The sequence below is a fragment of the Dipodomys ordii genome, unplaced genomic scaffold (assembly GCF_000151885.1).
Source record: "Dipodomys ordii isolate 6190 unplaced genomic scaffold, Dord_2.0 Scaffold26, whole genome shotgun sequence".
Taxonomy (NCBI): Eukaryota; Metazoa; Chordata; class Mammalia; order Rodentia; family Heteromyidae; genus Dipodomys; species Dipodomys ordii.
Window position 1 is genome coordinate 200,087 of NW_012267242.1, and position 26,642 is coordinate 226,728.

Genomic DNA, 26,642 nt, shown 5'->3' on the forward strand with positions numbered 1-26,642 from the left:
CACAATCACAGTCAGTCAATTGGTCCAACAGGCAAAGAGCTCTTGAAACACTTACCTGAGAATCTCCCTTACCTGAGAATCTGCAAAAGCTCCCCACTTTTTTTTTTACCACAGCAAACAAGATTCCTTTTTCTCTCCGGGTTTTGCCTAATCTGTTCTGGCCCTTTCACTCCAGCAGTATTTCCAAAGATTTTCAACACATTTTCTATATTACAGACAGATCTAAGAACTACATCTCTATGCCCTCCATCCCATAAACCAAGCTCTTTCCTAACTATCCCGTGAACCACTGAGAAGGTCCTGCCTCTAATTTAGGATCCAGGTCCCCTTCCCTAGAGCCCCTGAAACCCACACTTCCCATGCCAAACTCACCATTTCTCGATTAATCACCAGATCACTGTCCATCTTTCTAACCCATAGGGTGAAACTCCACATACCCAGATTATAGTTTCCTAGGGATCAGGGACCAGGGCTCTCATTACTAGTTAGCTGTTCCAGGATTGTGGGCATGGCACATGTTTGAGGAACACTTAGCAGCTGGTAACTAAGAGGCTAAAGGAAAGGAAAGAGGGGCAGCTGTATCTGATGGAATCCAGGAGAGGCTAACTTCCAAGCAAGGTTTTGAACCAAAGTGATAATATGATGCCTGGTGATGCAGGGATCTGTAAACTTTTACTATAATGGCTCAACTAGTTAATAGTTGAGGTTTTGCTGGCCATACTAGCTCTGTGGTACTGACTCAGCCCTGCTGAGTAGCACAAAAGCAGCCATAACCCCTGAGTGAATGCACAGGAGGTATCCTAGTGAAATATTACTTATAAAGGCAAGCCATGGGGTGGGGGCCAGGGGCGTGGCTCAAGCGATAGAGCACTTGTCGAGTAAGTATGCAGCCTTGGGTTCAATCCCCAGTAAGGAGACAATAGGCAGATTCGTTTCCCAGGCTACAGTTTGCTCTAAAAGAACTTTTTCCAACACTTAAGCCCTCTTCTGGTATGCCTGGGGAGGGATATGGAGCACTATGCTTTCCCGCTGTCTCCTATTACAAGGAATAGGACAGGTTTGGACATGGGCCTCGATGCCCAGAGCCCTGTCCACCCCCCTGGCTGAGTGTCCACAGCCACTCCAAAGCCAGGGTCTCTTTTCTCACACACAGGATCGATGGGAACACGGCCCTCCACCGGGATATCTACCCATCCGTCAGCCTCCAGATCCAAAAGAACTTTGCCAAGAGCAAGTGGAGGGTGAGTTATGGTCTCCTGGGCTGGGTGGGTTGAGAGGCTGGAATGTGGCGGGGCAGGTGGGGAGGCCTCCCCAGGCATCCCCTCCCACTCCTGGTCCCTCTCTGAAATGAGCAGTGGGCAGGGCACCTGGGGGCTGCCGAGGCCATACCTGCTCTCGCTGTCTCCTCAGCAAGCCTTCAATGCGGCAGCCGTGGTACACCACATGAGGAAGCTGCACATGAGCCTGCACAGCCCCGGTGCCCGGCCAGAGGTGGAGAACAGGCCTCCGGCGCCCCCGGCCTCAGAAGACTCTAGAGCCAGCTCCCCAGAGATCACCATCACAGAAGCCCCCGTCCTGGATCCCAGCGTGTCCTCTGCATTACCCAGGATGCCCTGCCAGAAAGGCCTCCAGCCCGCCGCCCCCGGGGGCAGGTCCCTCAACTGCCTGGTCAATGGCTCCCTGCGTATCAGCAGCAGCCTGGTGCCCATGCATCAGGGGCCGCTGGCCACAGGCCCCTGTGGCTGCTGTTCCAGCTGCCTGAGTATTGGGAACAAAGGAAAGTCCTCCTACTGCTCCGAGCCCACGCTCCTCAAGAAGGCCAACAAAAAACAGTACGTATTTCCTGGCAAAGACAAAGCCCTATCCCCACTCTACCTGATCTGAAGGAACTCAGGCAAGGGACAGAGGCAATTTTTTTTTAAAGGTCCCTCTCAGGCAGGTCTAAGGGTGCAAAGAAGTCTAGACTGGTGGCAAGGGAAAGACTTCTGATCCTGTCCCTAACACTTGTTAGCTCAAGATAACTCAGTGTCTGTCTCCGCTTCTGCTTTAGCCATCAGTACAATGGGTCCATGAAAGGACCCTTTCCTGCTCAGCCCGCCGAGGTAGTATAAAAGTTCAGTGAAGCAACAGAGATGATAAAATCCCACACACACTGGGTGTATATGAGTGGCAAGCATTAGACCCAAGTGTCTAAGTCCTCCCTGTTTGGGAGAGGTGGGGAGTAGGGGACCCTAATGTCTCATGTGTTTCTAGAGGAGCTTGTACTTGCTGAATGTCAGAAAGAAAAAGCTGAGTGGACGTCATTGATAGAGAAAGCGTTTGCCCTCTCCCCCCCCCCCACCACCCCAGCCTTTCTTTCTTCCTCAAATATGTTAAGACCATTGCCCGGTCTCCTTTCCAGGAACTTCAAATCAGAGGTCATGGTGCCAGTTAAAGCTGGAGGTAGCTCCCACTGCCGGACAGGGCAGACAGGGGTCTGTCTCATTATGTGATCGCGGGAGCTCGTGTCTGTGTCTCTGCAGTTTTTCAGGTGAGGATAAAGGGCACAAGGCCAGGATACTGGGCTCAGAGCAACTTCCATCCCAGAAAGAAAGCCCAATCCCATAATGATGGGATGAAAGGACTGAGATAGAAACCCCACCATCATCTGGACCACTTTCCTTTGTAGGAGACATGTCCGACTCTTCTCTGCCCTTCCAACCCTGGCATCTACCCTGAAGAGGGAGGATGGGGAGCCATGGAGCAGGGCGTGGCAGGAGCGGGTTCTGGTCAGAAACAGCAGCCGGATGTCACCTGGGTCAGATGTCCACAGAAGTGCGGGAGGAAGCCCCAAGGCCTGGAGGGTCCTTGAAGCTATGGGCAGGAGGAAAAGCAGCTGCTGGGTTCCAGGTCTCCCTGACCTGCCTGTTCTATGGCCCTATACCCTACGTGTGTTGTGGCTCCATGCAGTGTCTGTAGATAGCGCTCACCTGGGTCTGTGTTGTTTGTTGTGAAAAGCTTAGTGGGCTGGCCAGGCTGCACCAACTTCTCCAAGCAAAGCCATATGGAGGCCTCAAGACCCCCCGCTCTGCACACACTCACTCCTCTGCCTCTCTGGCCTCTGGCCTCTTGGCCAGACTGAACCCACTATTGTAGTTGCCTGTCCATCTGCATGAACGCTAGGCAGCTTCTGGGATCTGCCTGGGAAAGCTCAAAGCTCTAATCCTTCCCTCCAGGATTAGTTCCCAACTGCACCAAGACCCAGCCAGCCCATTCCCAGAACACTGTGGATCCCTCCTCCCTGCTGCACCCAAAAGCGGTGTCACAACCTCCAAGGTGGAAACAGAAGGAAATCCATAACTAGGGACCATCAGGATTTCTTATTGTGCCACATGGTCCTCCTCACCCCTTAATTAATTATACTAGAGACTATTTTCATTCCAGCCAGGAATTCTACTCCTGTCTCGGCCTCCCTTCCCATGCTCCACTGAAGGTCAAGTTCATCGCTCTTGTCCTTCCCTGTGTTCCTACCCTCACCTTCTCCAGCTTCCTGCTCAGTGTTGTGATCAATAAAATGGACATATTTTTCTCTACATCGCTTCAATTGGTTCTTTCAGAGTCAGAAGCAACTTAGCACATCTCAAGGACAGCCTGAGGTCAGCCAGAATGAGCAACAGTAGCTGACCCGTATGTGTCAGAACACGTATGTGCTGGGCACCTACAATGTGCTGAACACTTAGAGGTGTGAGTTTCCTAATTCAGGACCTTTTGGAGTAGGTTCTGTGGAGCCCAGCCAACTTACTCCAGCAACCATTCTCTTCATGACTGTATTAGAAAACCGGCTCTGGCCTCACCTGCCACCTCTGTTACCTTGGGTAAGCGGTGTCTGTATCATGAGATGATGCAGGTGCTATACCTAACACTGTGCTCAATAAATAATAACTAATAATGATGAAGAAGTTAATGTAGGTTGGAAGTTCCAGCCACATCGGTAAGCCTAGCACTCGGGAGGCGAAAGCAAAAGGAATTCAAGGCCAACCTGGGCCATGTGGACCCTGTCTCAAACTACAACAACAAAAGCTGATGTAGATAAAGTGTCAATCCTAGCACCTGGGCCATTGTTAGCACATAAATGTTACTATTACTCCACATTTGCTCACCTACACAAAAACACACATTCATTTACAACTTCTCTTTGAGAGCCCAAGAGATGTAGCTAGCTCTACTCTCAGTCCCGTCTATAAGACAGATAAAATGGCCCAATCTTCCCCAAGAGTGGATCATGGTTAACTACTGTTAATGATAGGCCTTTATTGTAAATGCTTCTTTAATGCTTAATTTTCCTTCAAATAAGCTATATTCCCTGAAAGGCAGGCTAGGTGATTTAATTCCCCAGCTGACAATTGCTAGATCCTTCCCTGATATCCAGCTGTCTTGAGTAGAGGACTACCAGCCAAGCAGCCCCTCTCCACAGCTGGGGCTGGCCCAATGGCAGCCTGGCTGCTTTATACATTCCATGAATACCTTGAAGAAGCAACACTGCAAACACAGATGCTTGCTACCAAAGCACGGCTCCACTTTTCCATGTCAACCAGGAGACAACATCCTGGTCTTACCAGCCCCCCAACAGGCTTCATTCCAGTGGTCTTTCTTTACCTACTTTTGATTCTTGTCATTAGTAGAGCAGGCTGAGCTGGCAACACAAAGAGCAGATGGCTCTGGTGACATCAGCAGTAATAGCAGCAAAAGGACAGTGTAAGAGTTTCTACTCCCCATGGAGCAGACAGTGAAGGTAACAAGGAACAGCAGAAGTCAAGAGAGATAAGGAAGAGTGGAGAGCCAAGGCTGATGAAAAAATAGAAGGCTGTGCAAAGCAAGAAGCAAGAAACTGCAGGCTAGAAGAGTTCTAGGAATCTGCCAAACCTTAAAGGTCATGGATCCCAATACTCTGGCCCAAGAGCTAGAACAGTAGCTGCTAAGTGTTAGAAGTTACTATAGAATCTAAAACCTGATGCTTGAACCTGCTGTCTGCTGCTGCTGCTCACCAGGGCTAGAAGCCAGGATGAAAAGAGCTGTCGAATGCTGGTGGCTAACGTATGGAACAAAAAGCCTAAAACCAGTGCTTGAGAGATAAGTCTCTTGCTTCTAGAGCTAGGAGCGATAGGCCGTTAATTCTCCAGGCTTAGGGCTGTAAACCTCTGGGTCTGCCAGTCTAACGTTTAGGCCTGGAGATTGCCAACTAGAAGAGCTTCACCTTGCCTACCATGATGTTATCTATCACGATCACCAGAAAGAGAGAAGAAGAACAAAACGATCCAACCAGCTGACAGGCAACACCTTTGGGAACTCTATAAATCTGAACACATTACTTTCTTCTTTGGATTTCTAGTTCCTTCTCTGTAAATCAGAAGCTGGACTGATGTTCCAAAGGGAAAATTGTTCCTCTAGTTTCTCATGGAAGGAATCAAGCCAGACCATGTGATAGGGCAACCTAAGGGGTTGAGCTCATAGGAACGCCACATGGGAGGTGGAAATGGTGAGGAAGGTTCATGTGATAGGGAGACCCCCTTTCTTTGATCTTCCACGTTTCTTTCCAAAGGTTTTTATTGGGTTTTCGATTTGCACCTCACTTTTTGTTAAGTGTTTGTATTGGTCCAGGATTCAGTCACAATGGAGGACAAGGGGTGGGGCCATTGCCCAGTTCAGCTGTTCCTGGCTGGAGAACTCCCAGCCATAATGACACCCCCACCCCCAGCATCTCTGTCCCTGAAATGCGGCAGTCCTGTCAGCGCAGCCACTGCCCTAGCCCACGGTGATCCTACAGCTGCACACCCAGGGTAGTGCCGATCAGGCTGGAGGTGGCATCGGAGTCTCCTGGAGCCAAACCTGCCCCCTCAGAAGCAACCGGGGCAGCGGGAGGGAGGTTGATGAGTGGGGTGGGAGGAGGCTGGAGCTGGAGAATCACTTGCAGGTGGCATAGTAGAGGACACGCCCATTGATATGGTCACGGATCTGCTCCACACGTTTCTCCAGCCCCGTCAGGCGCGCCGAGTGCAGCACGATGTCCTGGCTCCCAGTCAGCAGCTCCGACTCCATGTCTGAGACAAGAGGGAACAGCCAGGAAGGGAGGAGTAAATAGCGACCCCTAAAGATTCCTCCCCCCCTTCCTGCCCCTTCCCCTCCCCAAGGGACCACCCGCAAGAGAATCCCTCTGAGAGGAGTGTGCTCAGAAGGCAGGGGCCTCTCCAGCCGCATTTCAGCCTTTATCCCTTTCTTGGGGGACCCAAGAGCCCCCACTCCTACTATTTCCCTCACCTCTGCTCCTCTCTTCTGCTCTAGGCAGTCTTAGTTATACCAGGTACATAGGGAGTAGGTTATTGTCACCAAGATGAGCAGCCCAATACTGCTGGACCCAGAGAGCTGCCATCCTACAAATGACCCTCATATAGGCCAGGTCTCCCCAAAGCTAGTCCAGTAGCCAGAATCCTTCCCTACTTTCTCCTCTCTGAAATGCTACTTCCAATAGTCTTTCCCTGGTTCATTGCAGATACCATCTCCATGTTGGAAGGACACCAAAGCAATCCAGGCCAGCCAACACCCATTAAGGGTAGCCTGAAAGATCTCCAGGAATAGGCAGGAATACGCACTACCATACAAGGCTCTAACTTTTGTTAACTCTGGTTATTGAAAGTCATTTTCTAGCCAGGTGCTGTGCTCACACTTGAAATCCTAACTACTTGGGAGGCAGAGATTAGCAGGATTACACTATGAAGCCAGTCTGGTGCATTATATATACATATCTAGAGAGAGAGAGTCAGTCATGGGGTTTGAACTCTGGGCCTGGGTATTGTTCCTCAGCTCTTCAGCTCAAGGCTAGTGCTCTACCACTTGAGCCACAAAGCCACTTCCAGTTTTCTGGTGGTTTTTTATTGGAGATAAGAGTCTTACATGGGGCTGGGAAGGTGGCTCAGTGGTAGAGCGCTTGCCTTGCATGCATGAGGTCATGGGTTCGATTCCTCAGCACCACATAAGCAAAAAGGAAAAAAAGGGTCTGGGAAGGTGGCTCAGTGGTAGAGTGCTTGCCTTGCATGCCTAAGGCCCTGGGTTCGATTCCTCAGCACCACATAAGTAAAAAGAAAAAACCCAGAAGTGGCACTGTGGCTCAAGTGGTAGAGCGCTAGCCTTGAGCTGAAGAGCTGAGGGACAGCACCCAGGCCCAGAGTTCAGGCCCCACGACTAGAACCAAAAAAAATAGAGTCTCACAGACTTTGCTGCCTGGGCTGGCTTTGAACTCGATCCTCATATCTCAGCCTCCTGAGTTGCTAGGATTACAGGCATGAGCCACCAGCACCCAGCTCAGTCTGGTTATATTTAATGAAGTAGCCATCTTTACACAAGCCAGGCACAACGGCATGTTATTGTCATCAGCTATGTGGGAAGCATAAGTTAAGAGGATTGTGGTCCAGGTTGGCCCCAGCAAAAACACAAGACCCTGTCTGGAAAATAACTAAAGCAAGAAAGGTTAGGGATATGGCTCAAATGATAAAGCCCCTTCCTAATAAGCACAAAGCGCAGAAACAGTCATCTTCTCTTGAAGCCAAATAGTGAGTCTTCCTTCCACCCACACAATTGTCCAGGTCTGTGTTCTGGGGTTACAGAAACAGATCTGGTTTATTCCCACATGTCAGACTTGCACATCTTTCTGGCTTTATTTTCTCCAGGCTAAACACCTCTATCCAGCCAGGTCTCTTTCTCCCTGATGTACAAAGGTTTGCCAATACTCTTTCTGAAGACACAGTAGCTACCCATCACTTGAACACCATCCCTCCCCCAAACAGAACAGCTCTGTCCCTGGGCTGACATTAAGCCAATGGGAACTCCAGGCTGATAAGATATTGAAATTCATCCATGGTGGCTGTTAAACAGCTGCCATTCTGTTTCCTGGGCCCCATTCTCAGAGTCGCTGTGGACATGACCCTCCCTCTCCATCCTCCAGTTCAAGGAAAAGGAATAGAAGCAGGCAAACCCCTTTTCCGATGGTACAAGCTGAGCCTCTTCTAGTTGGTAGGTTCATGCCACATCAGGGGCTACGCTGATTTGATGTCACCCCCTGAGCTATAGCCTCCCTTACTCCAGCTGCTTTGTTTAATGCCCTGGGGCCAGTAGCAAGACAACGTTGACATGCAACAAGCCTGCAATTGCTCAAAAGTCTTCGGCCTCTGTGTGGCGAGTAACAACTTGTGTTTGCCTCTTACTTACCGGTTATATTGTGTTTGCAACAACATGAGCCACTAAGAAGCCAGGCCTCACGGGAGCTATACTTCTGCGTGAAGCCTAAACAAGGCCAGGGGTAACTTTTCTCCTTATTTAATCTCATCTGGCTGTTTTCAGCCCATTCACTTAGACATTTGATGTTCCCTTAGAATGCTGATTCTGTTTTCAGGTGTGTTGACTGTCAGTCATCACAATTCTTTATACAAACCACTGATGGGCGAGACCAGGACAAGAATTGACCCAGCCACCGTCTCATCTCCTTCCTCAAAGTTGGTTCTTTCTGCTTTACTCTTGGGGGATAGATGACTATAGCCTCACATCTATTCATCATGCACCCCCAAACCTAACCTTCTTTGTGGTGTCTAGCTGGCCACCCGGTGAGATTTTTGCCAAACACTCCAGCTGAAAGTCAGGAACTATGTTTGCGTCGTGCACTGGACACTGGGTCAGTGACCCCGGACATCAAATTTTAGTAATTCTAGAAACCTCCAATCCTCTTTCTGAACCTCTCAGAAGCTATTATCAGGTCTGGTCTCCACCATATTCAGAGCCTGGTTCCCTACTGCTTCCAAACCAAGTGAATCCTACTCTCCTGGGTACTGCAGCTTAGCCATCTTTCCTCCACACCCGGTAGATAGAGCCACACCACTTCTCCCCGACAGGGTCTCCTTCAACCCTCCTCTCCCACTGAGTGTGTCCTGTTGCCATAGTTGGAACATACCTTGTTCCTTCTCACCACCTTTGATTGGTTTTTCTTTTCCTTTGTGGTGTACTGGAGTTTGACCTTGGTACATGCCAAACAGGCACTCTACCCCAGTCCATTTTTCTTTCTTCATTTTCAAATAGTCTTACATATATGCTCAGAAACAGCCTGAACCATGATCCTCCTATTATGATTTCTGCTTCGCCTGGATGACAGGCAAGCAACCACCTCACCCAACTTTATTGGTGTCTCATAAACTTTCGCCCTAGGCTGACTCAGAACTGCACTATTCCCAAAGGCCTCAGTGGTGTGAGCCACAATGCCTAGCATAGTCTTGGTAGCTTGATGTTTTTCCTTCTCCTTGGAGCCTCTCACAAACCTATACTTCCTTCCAGGCCCACCTCAAGCATTAATCTTTCTAAACATTACCTTTGCTGAATATTTCTCCTCAAAACCCTTAAAGCTCTTACTACTCATCACCTGTCACATATTATCTTGTGTTGTTAAGTACAGTCTCTTACAGGTGACAGGAACAAATGGCCACACCTGGATGGTGAGTTTCTTCAGCAACCGCGTGTGAACATCTGTGTGTCGCCCACCACCCCATCACGTAGTCTAGGTGTTCACTAAGTCACATTTGACCTCATTCCCCTTAGCCAGGTGCCTCCAACAAGAATGGGGCCTCAGGGAATCCTGGGTGGCAACCAGCCTTTGGGGACACTCCCGTAGTCCACAACAAAACCACCCTTTACCTTTCATCCTGTCCATCATCTCCACGGTCTCTTCAAACAGCTCCTCTGCCTCTGTCTTGACGCTCAGGATGCGGCTGCCCTGCTCACCCAGCATAGGACTCCGACCCAGACGGTCCTTCAGCTCAGCATACTTTTGCTTTATTCTCTCAAATCCCTGGAGAAAGTAGACTGGTCTCAGCGTCCCCGCCACCATCATCCGAAGTCCTAAAGACCAGTGGCTGAGGTTCTCGACATCACTCAAGTAGGCCCCATGATTAGGTGCCTCTTAGTATTCCTCAGGGAGTTGGGCCTGCCAGTAAAACCCCTAGACTACAGATGGTGTTAAAATTCTGTTAAATCTCCAGACTTCGCTCTTTTCATCTCTACTGTCATTCCCTGCCTCATTCCAAGCATAATCCCAGGCACAAAATAATAGGCTAAACCGGGCGCCAATGGCTCACACCTGTAATTCTAGCTACTCAGGAGGCTAAGATCTAAGGATTGCAGTTCAAAGCCAGCCTGGGCAGGGAAGTCTGTGAGACTCTCATCTCCAATAAACCACTCAGAAAACCGGAAGTGGCGCTGTGGTTCAAGTGGTAGAGCACTAGCCTTGAGCTGAAGAGCTGAGGGACAGTGCCCAGGCCCAGAGTTTGAGCTCCATGACTGACCAAAAAAAAATAGTTAATATTAAATATTAATAGCTAATATTAAATAGTTAATAGCTAATATTAAAAGTGTTACTCAGGAGTGTACTTAGTATAACAGCACGTGCCAGTGTTCCTGGAGAAGCAGATAATACTCAAGGGCATTGAGAATGGCTCTTTGAACTTCTCTGATATAATTCTGATAGTGATGGACCCCAGAGTATCTGCCTAAACTGAGTGTCTGGACAGGCTGGGGATAAAGGAGACAAACCCCACTCTGGGTACCAAGGAGTCTGCTTTGTAGATGAGCTTTAGGTCTGTGGACAAGTCATCACCAAATCTGCAGAACAGGAGTGTCCGAGCTAGATCAGTATCTCTGAACGAGCTATGTTTTGCTTTGCTTTCCTGTCACATTATTAGAAGAGCAAGGATCAGAGGCAGCCAGAGGTGGAAAAGTCTGGGTTCCTCAGGAGCCCCTCTGGTCCTGTTATTCTACATGTGCTTGAGTCATAATCTCAAAATGTGCAGTCCCATCCTGCTCAGGACCCCTTCCCTGGCTATGCCCCGCTGGGCTAACTCTGCCCTCACTCTCCCGGTACCTCCTGGGCACTCAGTGCCCACTTGTTGGTGCCATCTGCTAGCTGTTGGGCCTGGGCTGCCTGAGCCCGCTGCTGCTGGGCCTGGCGACGGAGCCCCTCCATCCGCGTACGGAAGCCGCCCAGCTGTTCTGTCATGCTCATCACCAGCTTCTCTGCAGGCACCAGGACCTGTTGAACCTTTGTGGAAAGAGAGAAGAATCTGGGCTTGTGGTGGATCTCACAATAACTGTTCCCCCTCCCCGTCTTTTCTCCCACACTTCTGGTGGCAAAGTATCTCCCCAACCAGGACATCGTGATGGCTTCCTCCCAAACCCCTAGCTGATCACGGACATCCAAGCCTCCTCATCCTCCATTTCAGCTGACCCCAGCCCCACCATAGCTCAGCGTACACCTGGGTGGGGCCTTCTGCATCTCCATAAGATGAGAACAACATATGTCTCTCTGAATCAGGCTGAGGCGTTTGTTAAAACCTCCAGCTCAGTTTCCAACTGGATTGCTTTGTAGCATTGTCTATGCCTAAATCTGTCCATTCCCAAATACAGGGCGGGGAAGCCATCATGTCTCACCTCAGCAACCCTCTCCTGGATAAGCCGCAGGGAGCGGCTAGTGCCCTGCATGGTGTCCTGAGCCTCCTGCAGCGCCACTGTGCCTTGCCTTAGGTTCCCAACCACCTCCTCTACCTGGCCTTCCACCGTGTGGGCCCGGCTCCTGAGGGAGGGAAGAGGGCAGGGAAGGAGAGACAGAATGAGGGAACCGCAAAGGAACAGACGCCCGCTTCAACTCACACACCCACCTAGGAGCCTGCCCTTCCCAGCTAAGACAAAGAGCAAGAGCTACATTGGGACAGCTCAGTAACTCTTACTACTGGGGATCCCCCCCCCAGGGGACACGGTGAGAATGAGTAATGCCGGAGATGCCCCTGCCCCTGGGCACAACTGCCTTCGTGGATTCCACCCTCTGAGCCTAATGCTCTCCTAACAATGGGACTGGAAAGCAAAGCATCAGCTCCAGCCTGGTCAACCCACGGCCATACCTGGCCTGCTCAGCCTCAGCCTGCAGCCTGCGGGCCCGGGCAATGTCCTGTTTGGTCTGGGACAGCACCAGGTCCACATTGGGGAGCCTGGCTGCGATGGCCTGGATCTCATTCATCTTCCGCAGCACGGTTGCAGAGTCTGTGGGCAGCCACAGAGCCAGCACAGACTCGCTTACCTCCTGGATGGTGGCTGCATCTGTTTCAGGGTCTGTAAGACAATCATCATCCATCTATCAGCTTGGAGGGGAGGGGGGGGCACTCCTCTCCCCAGGGATCGCCAGCCCCTCCAGCTGAGCTGCACTCATAGCTGGGGGAATCTGGGGGAACACTGTAGGAGGATGATTGTCCTGGGTACCATGCTGTGAGGAGGTGGAGTGTCAGCGCAGCTGTGGCAGCAAAGTGTCTGGTGCCACAGGAAGCTGAGGGCCCAGAGGAGGAGGTGGTGGCACCAGGCAGCTGGTGCTGAACAATGCCTGCCAAGCACACATAATCAGCCCCAAATTGGAGGGAGCAGACAGGAAGTGGAGCTGCTTCCTTGGCAAGAAGACCCCCTTCCCCACACCCCTCCTTAGGCTGGAGTGCTCACTTTTGCCAAGGCAGACAAGGATTATCATTCTGTGCTGGAATATCACGTCTCAAAGAGGCCATCCGCACCCATCAGTTCTAGAACCATAACCTCTGTTCACCACAGACCAGGCCTCCTCAGTCTTTCCCTGTCAATCTTAACATCACCCATATGGGAAGAGTGGCTTGAGCTTGTTTACCTTTCTTTCCCTCCATAAAAATGTGGGTGTTCAGTACAGGGTCTGGGCTTTGCTCATAGCTGCAGCCACAGATCCTAACCCAGTGCACACAGGCTCAGTCCTGGTTTCCTTTTACTATTCAAGCAACCTGGGATCAAATTGTTTCTCTGAGCTTAGATGTCTCCTTCCCTCCCTTCTTTCCTCCCTTCATCCCTCCCTCCCTCCCTCCATCCCTTTGTTCATTCTTTTCTCTTTCCCTTTCTTCTCTCTCTCTCTCTCTCTCTCTCTCTCTTTCTTTCCTTCTTTGGCACTAAGACTTGAATTTAAAGCCTGAGGACTGTCCCTTAGCTGTTTTTCTAATTCAAGGCTAGCACTGTACCACTTGAGCCACTGCCCCACTTCTGGCTTTTTGGTAGTTAATTGGAGCTAACGTGGACTTTACTGTCTAGGCTGGTTTTGAACAATAATCCTCGGTCTCACCCTTCTGAGTAGCTAGGGTTACAGGCATGAGCCACTGGTGCTCAGCTTTGACCTCAAGATTTCTGGGAGGTAAAATGAGACTAATGATCCCCATGCTGAAGGTATGGTATGACATGTAATAACCAATTAGCAAGAGGTTTTACCAACAAACGCTGAGTTGGAGAGTACGGTCAGAAGAATAGAAATAACATCTTTGCCCCCTTCTTTCCTCATATTTACTTCACACATCTCCCTGGAATGGAAGAGTTTCAGAAGGAAAGAAGCATCCATTCACCCATGTGATTTGCACTCAACTAGAGCACCTGTGGGGCTGCCAGCCCAGCCTTGCTCCACAACTAGAAGTTCTCACCAGTTGGCTACGTGAGTCCCATCCCGCACCCCTCCCCAGGCTTCCTGTGGAAGACCATTCCTGGAAGGTGGAAGCCAGGCCTGGTCATTGCTGTGTCCCTCCAGCCAGCTATAGCCCAAGACTGGTAGAGTTCAACTAAAAGGGCTCGTCCCCTCTGACCACCTGAACTTCTAACCCAGTGTCCTGTTCTCCAGACACGGTTTGACACACATCTGCTCCCCTAAAAGCCTCCTGCTAAAGAGTATCGCCCCATCTAGCTTCCATCCTTCCTGTATTCTGCCAAACTTCAGCTGCAGGAAAGGCTTGGGTTCTCTGCCTCCCCGGGTAGGAGGGGGGTTAATAGATATTTACTGCTCTACACAAGGACTTGAGGCTGCAAATCAAGTTAGGCTCAGTCCTTGCCCCCGTAGAGCTCAAAATCTAGTGGTAGAGATGGTTTCGTAAACACAGAAGTAAAATACTGAGTGACAGAAAAACTGGGGTAAACACAAGCGCTAGAATAGAAGCAGAGTGGTGCCTCCCGAAGCCGACAAGTCCAGGGAGACCATCTGGGGAGTAGGTTTCCCAGACAGCTTCTTAGAGGGGGAATTTGCTAAGTAAGGCAGAAGTAGGAAAGGGGAAAGAATCCAGTGAAAGGAAAAGCACTAGCAAGGTACACACACACACACACACACACACACATATACGTGTGTGTGTGTGTGTGTGTACATCCAATAGTGCCACAATAAAACAGCTTGTAGATGAAGGAGCTCAGTGAGTTTGAATCCTAGGGACACCATTTCTAAGTGCTCTAAGGAAGTTAACAAAAGAGACCTTCCACTCCCTGCTTGCTCCTGAGAGCCTGGCTATCCCTAGAAGAGAAAAACATTGAATCCTCTCCTACCCCTCAGGCCCTAAGCCCTGGATACAGGTTAACACAGGATGAGTGGTCATCTGGTGTTGCCGGGCTTGACTCTGGGACTCTTAGAATCTGAGCCCCAAACTTTGTCTATCCCTTTGTCCTTGTGTTCTGGGCCTCATCTCCCCATATCCCAGTAAAATTTTCCCCAGCTGGGCCTCATGGCCTTAAGCAAATCACGGGGCCTCTGTGTATCCTTTGAGCCTCTGTCTGACCTGCCATCTGCACTCAGGAGAGAGCTTTGGCCTATATGGGGCCAAACATAGCAATAGTAGCAAGGAGACCCACTGTTACCCAAAGCTCTCAGCCACATTAACTGGGCCCCCAGCCAAGCAAATTCCTGGCAGAGAGTGGAAATCTCATAATATCAACTCACATTCTGAAGGCACCTCTAATTTTTCAAAGCATGTTTTATGCCAGATAGTCGATCCTCAGAAGAAGCGTATGAAATACTACTATCCCTGTGTACAAATGGAAAACAAGGCAAAGAGGAAGGGCAACCTGCCCAAAGCCACACAAGACTCCTAAGTCCTGTCTCACTCTCCAGGGCAGCAAGGGAAGGTTCCAGAATGGTAGATGCTTTCTGGATCTGGCCCTAGGCTAGGTGCTCCATTAGAAGACATAAACAGGACAGACAGATAGCTCTGCCCCCTTGGAGTTCACAGTCTAGTAGGAAGATACACAGTACATTCACAGATGATTTCAATTCCCACAGAGTCTGTACAATGGGATGATGTTAAGACACCAAAGGAGAAACGGGCAGGAGGGAGGTAACCAGAGATAAGGAAGGCAGGAAAGGCTTCCTCTTACTTAAAGATGACCTTTAAACAAAACCTGTAGGATCAGAACTAGCAGCCTTGGAAAGAGAATCCCAGACAATCAAAGAAAATAATAAAAGCTCCTGTAGCAGGCAAGGGCCTGACAGATTCAAGGACATCCAATGAGGGAAAGAAAGAGGTATACAAGGTCACATCCAGGAGATGGACAGGGGCCAGACTCTGCAAGCCAAGAAGGAGCTGGGAGTTTATCCAAGAACAAGGTGAAGCCACTGAAGGGTATTAAACAAGAATGCGATGTGATCTGACTCGGATATATTTTTTAAGAGGTATTTCAGGCTGTTCCATGGAGAATGGAATCACAGGGAGCAGGCAGCGAAGTAGAAGAACAAAGAGAAAGCCCTGGCTGTGGGCCAAATGAGGAATAGAGAGGGTCTGGCTAGGGTCATGGAAAGTATGGAGACAGACACAGAAGGTTGATGAAGGCTGTTGAAAGGGATGTGGGGCCGAGGGACAGGCAGGGACCGGGACACAACCAAGGGGAGGTAGAGGCCAGCTCACCCGAGAGGAAGTCCCGCACTTGCTGGATGAGTTGCCTAACGCGGCCAACGTCTTCCTCCATCTGAGAACGGCTGGTGCTCACCTGGGTCTCCAGACGCTGGGCATCTGATTGGACCTGGGAGGCAGCTTCTTCAGCTGCCCTGATCTGTTGACACACCCTATGGGTCAGAAGGGGTGAGAGCCCCCCGGCAAGCTTCCCAGCCACCCCTAAGGATCATGTGGATGATGACCCTCTACCTCCAGACCTAACCACCCAACCTCGTTTGACCCTAGGAAAAAGTGACATGGCTATTGGGTTAAACAAAACACCTGACATTAGCTCCAAACTATCTTGTACTTGTTTCAGACACCTTAACAAGTCACGTATGCTCTCCGGGCTCTCCAGACTAGAGTACGAATCCTGCGCTGCCTGACTGAGCCTAGCCCCTCTGCTTTATCTACTCCGCCGCCACTGTACCTACCATCTGCCTGGTCTGCTGAAGCTGGAGGTTAAAGCCCCGTAGCTGCTCAGCCACCTGCCCCGCCACGCGGGAGGCCCCTCCGGCCCTAGGGAGGGCACCCCTACAGTGGGGGCCACAGGTCGTGCGGTTGTCTTGGGAACACAGCTCACCAGGGCATGCTCCTGGGATGCAGGCCATCTGCCTAGAGCCACCGCAAAGCTGTTGAGAGATGGGGTGGGGGGTGGGGGTGGGGGTCAGGGGGAGGCAGTGTCAAAGAGGCTCTTCAGCAACTATTCCCAACCCACACCAGGAAATAAACAACCAGACATCTCCATGACAACCAGGCCCTGAAACCAGGTTTCCTTGGCAACCTCTGAGCACACAGTGAGGGGGTGAGGGGCACAAGGGTCAAGATGAGTCAGGTAGGTTCTCATTGGGGGTAGATTTGTCTTCGTGGGGAGCGAAGGAAGTAGGCTCAAGGAAGTAAGACTCCAGTGCCCCCCAAATCACCTTGTTAATGGTGGGTGTCAGGTCAGGCAAGGAAGCCATCTCTAGCCGGAGAGCCTCGAGCTGGGGACCACCAGCACCTCCTCCAGCTCCCACCTGCCTCTCTGGATCTTCTGCCTCCCGACGGCTGTCCCTGAGCTGGCGCAGCAAGTGGGAGCTGTCAGACACCTGCTGAGCAGCCTGCGCTGACCGCTCATAGGCTGCTGCTAACATCCGGAAGGCTCCTGAGGGAAGAGGAGAGGACACAGAGATGGCACTGACCCTGGAAGCCCGGAGGTAGCAGGGCTGGGGGAAGCAGGAGGGCGAGGAGGTGGGCAGGGCCAGGCCCAGGACCAGGGAGTAAGGGAACCAACTGTGCGCCCTCCCCTCACCTGATGGGTCAGAACTGCTTATTTTCTCAAACTGCTCCCGTTTGCCCTGATACATAATGAGAAAGCGATTGAAGCTTCTGTCCAGACTCTCCAGATCTCCTGGGAGGGTGGCCATCTCTTCTTCGAGGGGCAGGTCCAGCTGCAGACCCTGAAGAGCTCTCCTGAAATGAGAGAAGAGCATTAACTACAATACAGTCAGGAAGGGGGCTTTGCTTCCCCTCGGAGAAGCTGCTACTGAGTCCAGGAAAAACAGCTCCCTCAGGGAAGGGACTTGGGTAAAGGAAGCAGAAGAAGAGAGGGGGACACACTGGAACAGGGGGCGTGGCCTCCACCGGTCCCCATGCAGGCATGAAGCCTTCATCTTCCTTGGCTTCTGTGAGCCTGACAGGCCTGACCACCCTCTCCCCCTTCTCCCTGCTCTTGCTCTCAGGGAAGCCCTCCCTCACCCTGCCCTGCTCCTCCAGGCTGGTTCCAGGCAGACACCTGTTTCCACACCTGTTCAGCCGTGGCTCTCAAATCCCATCTGCAGCTCACACTTCCCCACTGAGTGCTCGCCCCCGCCCCCTGCCTGCAGGTCATTCCCACCTGACGGGGGTCAGGATGCCCCTCAGGCTCTCAGCTATTGACTAAGAAAGTCCTCTCCCCCCCACGTCCTCTGCTGCTTTGCCACCCTTGACTCCCTGCTAGGACCCACATTCTCCATGCGGAAGATCTGCTCAGGCATGGAGCACCCTCCCATAGACTGGCACTCCACGCAGACATTTCCCAGCCACATGAGTGGCTGGACAAGACTGCCCAGTCCTGAGATCGGGCATCCTACCCCTGTGAAGCCTGCCAGGAGCACCCACCCCTCTATGGGCATTGCAGCTCTCTTCTAGCATGCTCCTCGTGACCACACGATGCACATGTCTGCCTGAGCCTCCGGATATTCATTTTTACTATCCTCAATACCTTGGATAATGCTTGAATGCTAGTAGATGCTCTAAAACACATGTGGCGTGAACAAATGAATGAACAATTCCCAATACAGTCTTCCAACATACCTAGCCACCCCCCCAAAAGAAGTCCTCCCACCCACCCCCCCTCCATAAATGATCCAGCCTCAGTCTTTAGTCTCAAACTGTCTTTTTCCCTGCTGCCCATTACACATGTGGACTGCTCTGAGCCAGAAGTTGGCTAGTGCTCAGGAAAGGCAAACTAATAATAGAAGCTTCCCGAAACTAATCTCACAAAGAAGGCACCTCTGCTGGGGCAAAGGGGTGTGGGTTTCCATTCCAAGTTGGGGACTATTTTTAGCACTTCCGCCTCTCGGATGCCCTCCTTCAGGGCGACTACTCCAGAGCTGATCCTCTCCCTCAGTCCACGTGCAGCACTTGAAAGAGCACAGAGCATGGGGATCTCAGAGCACGGGGCTCTGGGCCCCTGGGAGAGGCAGAGCAAGGTCCCATCACTTTTATCTAGATCTGTTTCACCTTCAACATGGAACTAATAGCCAGACGCCGATGCCCGTAATCCTAGCTACTCAGGAGGCTGAGAGCTGAGGATCACAGTTGGAAGCCAGCTCAGGCAGGAAAAGTCCACAAGACACTTACCTTCAATTAATCACAAAAAGCCTGAAGTGGATTTGTGGCTCAAGAGGTAGAGCACTAGCCTTGAGCAAAAGCACTCAGGGATAGTGCCCAAGCCTGGAGTTCAAGCCCCAGGATGAGCATCAAATATATATAGAGAGAGAAAGACACATACATATGTATGATGTATGTATACAGAAGTTATGAAAGACAGCACATGGGAAGATGCCATCTGAAGCACAATGGACCCCACAAATGAGGGTAAGGATGGCCTCAATGTGCGTGCACATGGCATGATCCTCGCACGCACCAGGGAGGGAAAGGGACTACCTGATGGAAAAGATGGCATTGGCCACCTGGGCCACCTCCTCCTCTGTGGCTGAGGCACTGCTGAGGATTGCTTGGATCTGCTGGATCTTGCTCCTGGCATCCAGCATGCGGGAGGCCAGGCCCGGGTCCTCCAGACCCGCCCCTGGCCGCAGGCTGGCGGTGGCATTGCGAAGGCTGCTAAGACGCCGAGCCTTTTCCTGGAGGTCCGAGTCGTAGGACTGGAAGCAGGAGTGGCAGGCCACACACACCGGGTAGCGGTCACAGTAGCCTCGCTGGCACTGGTCACAGCGGAGCCCGGTCACGCCAGGACGGCAGAGGCAGCGGCCCGAGGCCTTGTCACAGCCTGGACCCTCTGTTCCCCGGAAGTCACAGTCACAGGCTACAGCCGGGAGAAATGACAGTCAGAGGAGAACAGGGAGGTGATGGTGTCTGGGGGAGAGAGACTGGAACAGAAGGGCCCCAGGCCTCACACTTGGCTAGGCAGCCACTCTACCACTTGAACCAAAACTTCAGTCCTTGTGCTTTCACACAGGGTCTCGTGCTTGTGCCGGGTTTGGCCTTGGATAGCATTCCTCCTACCTCCAACTTCTGATAGCTCCACCTAGGCCTGACCTGTTAAGTAAGTCTTTCCACTACGAGAGAGGAGGCCACTGAGACACAGAGAGCTGGATTAATGGGTCTTCTCCCTCAGAAGACCATCCAGAAGGGGAAAGGGGCTGGCTTAGTCACTGCGATCCAAGGCAGGGTCTGCCAAGTCTAAGTCCTATGTTCCTGTCACTATCAAACTGACTCTGGAAAATGATACACTTTTGCCCCAGAGAGCTCACATCCTCCCTGACTGCAGCTGCTGCTTCTGGGACATGCTTCTGCTCAGGGAGATACCAACAAGGCCACCCTCTTTTCCCTACGTGGGAGTTGCCTGAGGTTGGCCTGACCTGGAGGCGGGAAGGCCAGGAAGTGTGAGGACATGGGTACTCATGGGACTGCCTGGGCCAAGACAGGATGTGTTACCAACCAATCAATACAGGACGTTACCAACCATAGACACACCCTCCACCAGGTGCCCACAGCCTGTTCCCCACCCATACACTCACTCCCCTGTGTAGAGAGTGCTTACCTTGGCATCCGGTAATCGCATCTCCGTGGGTCCGGTCAGGACACCGGCGCATGGCTGCAGCATTGCACTTCAGGCCACTGAAGCCTTCCCGACAGTGACACTGCCCTGTGAACTGCGCAGGGGAAAAGCCAATTCAGGGGACACGTCTTCCCAGGCTTCTGCCTTGGCCCTGGTATCTTGAGGGAGGGGGTGTTTCATGTCCTACCCAGACCTTACTCCACTGACAGAATCCCAGGCTCACTGATTGCCTGTAGTGCTGGTGGACGCAGCCACCGCCCCCACCCCCACCCCAACACCCAGCAAGAAATCAAAGCCCAGAGGTGCTCTGCATTGCTGCGGGCTGATGGTCTCTCCCAGGGAGAATGGGGACAGATGCAGCCCTGCCTGACCGTGGAAGGGCCTGGAGGGCAGCGCGCAGCTGAGGCAGAGATGCCAATGGGCAGGACCCCTCTGCTGCTGCGAGGTTCGAGGGACGATCCCCACCTCATACCTGGTTGCACTGGGAGCTGAGGGAGTTGCGCGGGTCACAGGCACATGGCTCACAGCCCCGGCCGCTGGCCAGCTTCCAGTGGGAGGGAGCACACTGGTCACACTTGGGGCCCACCACATTGGGCAGACACAGGCAGCGCCCACTCTCTTCATCACAGGGCATGTCCTGCCGGGCCCCTAGGACGCTGCAGTCACAGCCTGAGAGAGGGAGGGAGATGCTGGGCTCAGGCCTGCTCAGCCCAGGAGGGCTCCCACATCCACAGGAGGGGGATCAGCCTGGGGGAAGGGGGGAACCACGAGAGAGTGTAAGGTAAATTAAATAGGTGGGCTTCATTAGCTGATGAAGAGAACACTATGCAGTATTCAGGCAGGAAGACAGTTTGTCATTGCCCTCGCCAACGTGCATGGTGGAGCATATGGCCAAAAGGGGCAAGACCATGTCATGCCTGGTTTAAGTAGGGAAGGGGGTAAGAGAAGGTGCCGCCAGGTGTGGCCAGGTGGGGGAAGGTGCGGCCACACTGGATCCAGATGTGACCTCAGGGCCTAGGACCCTCCCACGGTCTGATAGGAGGTGTGACCAGACAGGATGTGACCTCAGCCCAGGATGTGGCCTCGGAGGAGGGGTTGGTGACTGCCTCCAGGTAGACCAGTTGCCTAGGTGACACAGATACTGGGTCAGAAGAATTGGCCAAGAGAGAGGAGGAGTCTGCCCTGCCTTCCCAGGGTGGACCTAACAAGCCGGGACTGTGGATAATATGGCCGGCTCATAGCCACTATGCCTTCCACCTGGCAGCTTGGAGGCTCTCCTGCCCACCCTTGCTTGCTCTGGCTGACTCAGGCTCAATTCAATCCAGGCATGGGCTGCCACCTGCTGGATAACAGTGACACAGCATCCGGGGAGGGGAAAGACAAGAAATCAGACTCGCAGGCAAATGAAAGCCTGGCACATCAGCACTGTGTGCCCTGGGGTTCCAGCTGAAGCAAGCACAGCCCCACACCACCCAGGCCCCGGGGGCCCCTGACTCACGGTGGCATCCCTGGGGGTTGGCGTAGGTAAGCCCAGTGAAGCCCGGTTTGCACAGGTCACAGCGTTCTCCCTGCACATGCTCCTTACACACGCACTGCCCAGTCTTCGGGTCACAGGGAGCCCCTGGCACTGCCCCATCCGGGTCACATTCACAAGCTGACAGCCAAAACGCAGCCACCAGGGTAGGAACGAAGAGAAGTCGAGAGGTCAGATGAGTTTAAGAGCCAAGTCGGCCTGCTTCTACTTCCAACCTCTGCAAAGTCGTACTCTGTGCTGCGCCTCTGTGTCATTCCTCTCCAAGTGGAAAAACAATACAGCCCTCATCGGCCTCTTACGACAGATAAATGAGCAAATATACAGCCAGGAGACAGTAGCAAGTACATGTTAAACACTGTAGAAGCACTCTTGTGGCCTTTATTTCCTAGGTAACTACTAGGAGCCAGGCACCCTTACATATTGCCTTATGCAAGCCTCTTGACTGACTGTAAAGGTGAAGATTTTCTCACAGATGAGGAGAATGACAGGGATGGAATAGAACTTACTGGAGAGCACATTGCTAGTAAGCTTTGGGAACAGGGGGTCAAACTCAAGTCTACATCATGTTTCCCACAAACCAAGAATATCAACAGGAAGTCATCTGGCTCTGCCCTTCCCCCTTCATGACTTTTTAAACCACCAAACTTCTTCACCCTGAAAATCTTTTCCTGAGGAAAGCTGCCTCCGTCAACTTGCTTCTCTCTACTGTGCATGCTCCTATACCAACGCTGTGAACTAGTGAGAATATTAGACACCCCTGGCTCTCTTCCATTCCACTCCATGGATACGTTCAGCCAATAACATTCCTTGAACATCAGTGATTTGGCAGGGAATGCAGACATAATCTTTGCCATGGAAGAGTTCTTGATGTTGGGGAAAACAGAAAAAATAAACACCGAGGCCCATTACAGCATGGTAAAAGCAGCAGCTTCTAGCCCTCTGTTTCATTCTGTATCCTATTGCCCCAAGCGGACAGGGATTATGCATTAGTTTAGTGCTTTTCCCCTGCCCCTAACAAAGGTTGTATATTGATTCATCAGCTCATTGGGTAGTGGTCCAAACAAATGACTGGCTTCATCACTAAATAACAGCTCAATTCAAACAACCCCGCTGAAGTCCCAAGCCACCACAAAGTCTTCATTCCTTCATGATGGCTCTGTGTCTCCCAAGGACATAGGTTCCACTAGGGCAAATGGGGAGTCATGGACGGATGTCACACTGGGTCCCTGGAGCCCCTACTCACGGATACAGGTCTCCTGAATGGGAGCGCCGGGTCGCCGGTTCCGAAAATAGTGCAGCTGACAGCGTTCGCAGTTCCTGCCCTCCGTGTGGTCACGGCAGTTGTCACACACACCTCCCTGGGCCCCGTGGCTGGCAGCAAACACAGCTGGGTCGAAGTGACAGGTTTCCGAGTGCCCATTGCAATCACACCCTGGAGAGAGAAAGTCCTGAGGCTGAGCTCTGCCCGGCACCATTGCCATTCACAGGGAACGTGCCAAGATAGCACGCTCACATCTCGAACAACTCTTCCAGATGCCCAGGAAGGGGAAGTGGGGAAACTGAGAATGCAGAGGGGCTCTATAAGTGAAGTCAAGCTCCATGAGCAGAAGGAAGCAGAGCGGATGAGAACTAGGCCCTCTAATCCCCAGTGTTAGGCAGACTCAGAACAGAGGACACATGGGGCCATGTTGGAGAGTTCTGTGCACAGTCCTGCCCCACAGCCACCTGCCGAGCTGTTGCTTCTCTGTGGACTGTGCCGTTAAAGGCTTAGACTCCAGAAGGGCATTTGAAGTAAGTGCCCCCCCCACACACACACACTCAGAGATACCTAAATCAGAGTCAGGAAACTGGAAAGGCCACAAGAAGGTTCTGGGGACACCATCATGAAAGCCAAGCAGCACCAACAGAGACCTAACCTTGGTCCCTCCTCCATCCCGCACCACAAGCATAACCAGAAGGCCTTAAGGCGCAGGCCTGACATGTGAGTCTCATTCAAAGAATCAAAAGCAGTTCCCTCCCGGGTTCTTGGCAAGGTCAGTTAAGATACAGAAAGATGAGCCCCAAATCTAGTCACTCAGAGATAGGGGGTGACTCCCAGACTCTTACTTTGGCATTCATGAGCATCCTGGCCCTCTGCAGGTCTCCAGGGCTGGTTGTTGTAGAAGGGTGCGCAGCGCTCACAGTTGGGGCCAGCAGTGTTGTGTTGGCAGACACAGACATCATGGACCTGGGAGAAGGGGCCCGGGTCACCAGGATAATTAACACAGGAAACCAGCAGGGAAAACCTGCCCTCTCCACTCTGACTCTCCTGCCCAGGACTCCAGGCTAGACTTCAGCCCTTCCAGCTGTCCCTGGACTCTTCAGACTCATTCTTACAGTTCTTGTGACTTTGGCCTGCCCACCTGCCATGGTCTCTGTATATGTGAGTACACAGGCATGAGTGTTTGTGTGTGTGTGTGTGTGTGTGTGTGTGTATGCATGCTGAAATGCTCCTCTAGCAAAGATTTTTCAAGCTCATTGTTTTTACTTGGGCACCCCCAAGATGACCAGTCTAAGGTGCTCCTGAGAGGTGCTCACACACTTGTTGGTGAGACTCTAGAGGTTCTGGGGTATCTTCTGCAGCAATCCAGGGCTAAGGTGTCTGGCAGATGGGGTTCATGGGATGAATTGCTAGTAGATTCATGAAGGCAGTAAAAATAGAAGAGCTATTGTGTGTTCATTGCCTTCCAAATGAAGCCCAGCACCCTCAGCATGGCATTCGAGGCCTGTACCATGGTCACTCATTCTCATCAGCTCCAGGCGCTCCCTCTACAAGCCCTACTCTTTCACCATCTTCTGGTCCTTCCTGGTTCTTTCCTTCTGTCTAGAATTCTCTTACTTTTGCCTTCACCAGCAAAATCCTACCCAGTAACTTCCAACTAGAATACCATCTCCTTTCAGCCCTGGTGGCACTTCACAAGTATCCAGGGCACATTTTTCAAGATAGCAATGGCCAGAACGAATTCAACCAGAGCCCTGAGGGACAAGGCCAGGACACCAGTGATTCTACTACTGGAGAGTCATATTCGAGACCCACCAGAGCCGACAGCTCACTACCTCCTTCACACGCCAGCACACATCTCAGCCAGCCTATTTATCCTAGCTTCTGTTCTTCCTTTTACAAGCTCTAACAGAACACTTGTCCTCTGAGCTAGCCTCCTTACGGGCTCCTCTGCCGGCAAGGGAAGGAAAGGGCCCAGAAGTGGAAGGAACAGAACCAATTGCGACTCGTTTTTCTGTTCTTTGATTTTGTGTGTGCGTGTGTGCACGTGTGCTAGGGTTCGCATGGTGCTCCCATATGTTTGCTAGGAGAATCGAAGCCCCAGAAAAAGGCCAGGGAAAGGTCCTTGTGCATTTTTTTTTAGCTCAAGGCTCTGTCTCCTATGCTCAGGGTTCACACATCTGGATTCACAGAGTGATCCTCTGGGGAGCTGAACCGCAGCTTCTCTACCTCTATCTCTGCTGAACCCAATTCAGCTAGTCGGGATAAACTTCCTGTGTGTATTAATAGTTATCCCTCATCAGTGCAGATCTTACCATGCGGACGAACCTTTAGAATCCCTAGATCGGTGGATATCAACCTTGGCAGGGCAGTAAAAATAAATCACTTGGAGCTTTAAAAACCAGTAACAAAGTCAAAATATCTCAAAGTAGAAGCCTGGGCTAGTTTGTTGTTGTTGTTGTTTTAAGCTCCCAAGGCAGTTATAATTCATAGTAATGTTTTCAAATTTACATAATAATAATAATTCACATATTATAATTGCCATGTGTAACCCAGGTTCCTCATTGATGCCTGCACATTTGCTCCACATACAACTGAAAATTAAAGCTATGCCCATCCAGTCACAAAGGACTCCTGCAGAAGTAATGTATAATTCTGATTGCTGACACAGTACTCACCTTAGGTTTATTTTCATGACTGCTCTTAAATTAGTGGCCTGCCTGCCTCACAGGAACCTAAGAACAAGCGGGGTCTGCCTTGGTCCTTCTTCTCCCCAGCCTCCCTCCTCACTCTGGTCCATTACCTTCACGGCAGTGGAGGGATGTGCGGAGGCGCCAGGCTTGGGGGCACAGCGGTCAGCATGGCCATGACAGAAGCAGCTGCCCTGCAAACGTAGCTGGGACACGGCAAAGTAGGCGCTGGGAGGGTGGAAGCCCCGCTGGGGCACAGGAGCCAATTTGGTGAAGTTGACTCTCAAGTTTGTGATGTCTCCCAACTCTGAGAGGGCAACAGTGAAGAGTGAAGGAAAATGAAGCGAAGAGTAAAGGGAACATGGCAAATAGAACCTCTGCCCTAGGCTGCACAAGAGATCAGAGTGAAGCCAGCTCCCAACATGGCTGTTCCAGATGAATTAGGACAAGGAAAAGAATTCTCGTCTGACCACCCCTCCTTGCTGCCTTCATGTTCCTTACACCAGGCCTCAACCTGCTCATAGCTTCACACATACAATATCCCTCCCTACAGGGTAAACAGGGCAAGAAATGAATCCCAACTTGTTAGACAAACAGGCAGGAACAGGAAATTTCCATGACCGTGGTCTCAGTTTGTTTCATTCCTCACCCACAGTTCCATGAGCAAAGAATGTAGCTGAACTGACCTTGAATTTTTTGACCTTGAGACGCTGAAATCCCAGATGCTAAATCCATAAGGTTAAGTTGGACCTATATAGAGAGGGAAATGGGAAAAATTATACAAGAGGTACAGTCTACCTCAAGCTCAGAAGAAGGCTTCCGCTCCATTTCCATTCCCTTCCTTTTAAGTCTAGCCCCCTTCTTGCTTGGAACAACATGGGAAAGATCATGGATGTGAGGTCTGCCACCTGTTCTGGGCCAGCAGGTATTAACAGGGCCCTAAGTCTGTGTGTGTGTGTGTGTGTGTGTGTGTGTGTGTGTGTGTGTGTGTGTGTGTGTACACATACATGTATACAAGATCTTTTCTCCAATAGAA

General features: G+C 51.5%; 2 protein-coding genes across 2 annotated transcripts in view; one reads left to right on the top strand and one right to left on the bottom strand.

Moving 5' to 3' along the window:
* Positions 1 to 2,692, top strand: part of Camk1g (calcium/calmodulin-dependent protein kinase IG) — a 28,794-nt gene extending 26,102 nt beyond the window's left edge. Inside the window, exons 10-13 of the mRNA XM_013015130.1 lie at positions 1,154 to 1,241; positions 1,411 to 1,832; positions 2,402 to 2,530; positions 2,669 to 2,692. Coding sequence (XP_012870584.1) covers positions 1,154 to 1,241; positions 1,411 to 1,832; positions 2,402 to 2,492 — 601 coding nt within the window. The 3' untranslated portion in view covers positions 2,493 to 2,530; positions 2,669 to 2,692. The remainder of the gene's footprint in view (positions 1 to 1,153; positions 1,242 to 1,410; positions 1,833 to 2,401; positions 2,531 to 2,668) is intronic.
* Positions 2,693 to 5,574: 2,882 nt separating this feature from the next.
* Lamb3 (laminin, beta 3) overlaps positions 5,575 to 26,642 on the bottom strand; it is a 139,526-nt gene continuing 118,458 nt past the window's right edge. The window contains exons 11-27 of the mRNA XM_013015191.1: positions 26,293 to 26,356; positions 25,720 to 25,913; positions 23,762 to 23,882; positions 22,899 to 23,087; positions 21,620 to 21,775; positions 20,594 to 20,790; positions 20,104 to 20,215; positions 18,987 to 19,365; positions 17,089 to 17,249; positions 16,721 to 16,941; positions 16,232 to 16,429; positions 15,771 to 15,915; positions 11,964 to 12,171; positions 11,497 to 11,638; positions 10,931 to 11,107; positions 9,709 to 9,862; positions 5,575 to 6,077 (exon numbers count right to left, since the gene is read on the bottom strand). Coding sequence (XP_012870645.1) covers positions 5,941 to 6,077; positions 9,709 to 9,862; positions 10,931 to 11,107; positions 11,497 to 11,638; positions 11,964 to 12,171; positions 15,771 to 15,915; positions 16,232 to 16,429; positions 16,721 to 16,941; positions 17,089 to 17,249; positions 18,987 to 19,365; positions 20,104 to 20,215; positions 20,594 to 20,790; positions 21,620 to 21,775; positions 22,899 to 23,087; positions 23,762 to 23,882; positions 25,720 to 25,913; positions 26,293 to 26,356 — 2,955 coding nt within the window. The 3' untranslated portion in view covers positions 5,575 to 5,940. The remainder of the gene's footprint in view (positions 6,078 to 9,708; positions 9,863 to 10,930; positions 11,108 to 11,496; positions 11,639 to 11,963; positions 12,172 to 15,770; positions 15,916 to 16,231; positions 16,430 to 16,720; positions 16,942 to 17,088; positions 17,250 to 18,986; positions 19,366 to 20,103; positions 20,216 to 20,593; positions 20,791 to 21,619; positions 21,776 to 22,898; positions 23,088 to 23,761; positions 23,883 to 25,719; positions 25,914 to 26,292; positions 26,357 to 26,642) is intronic.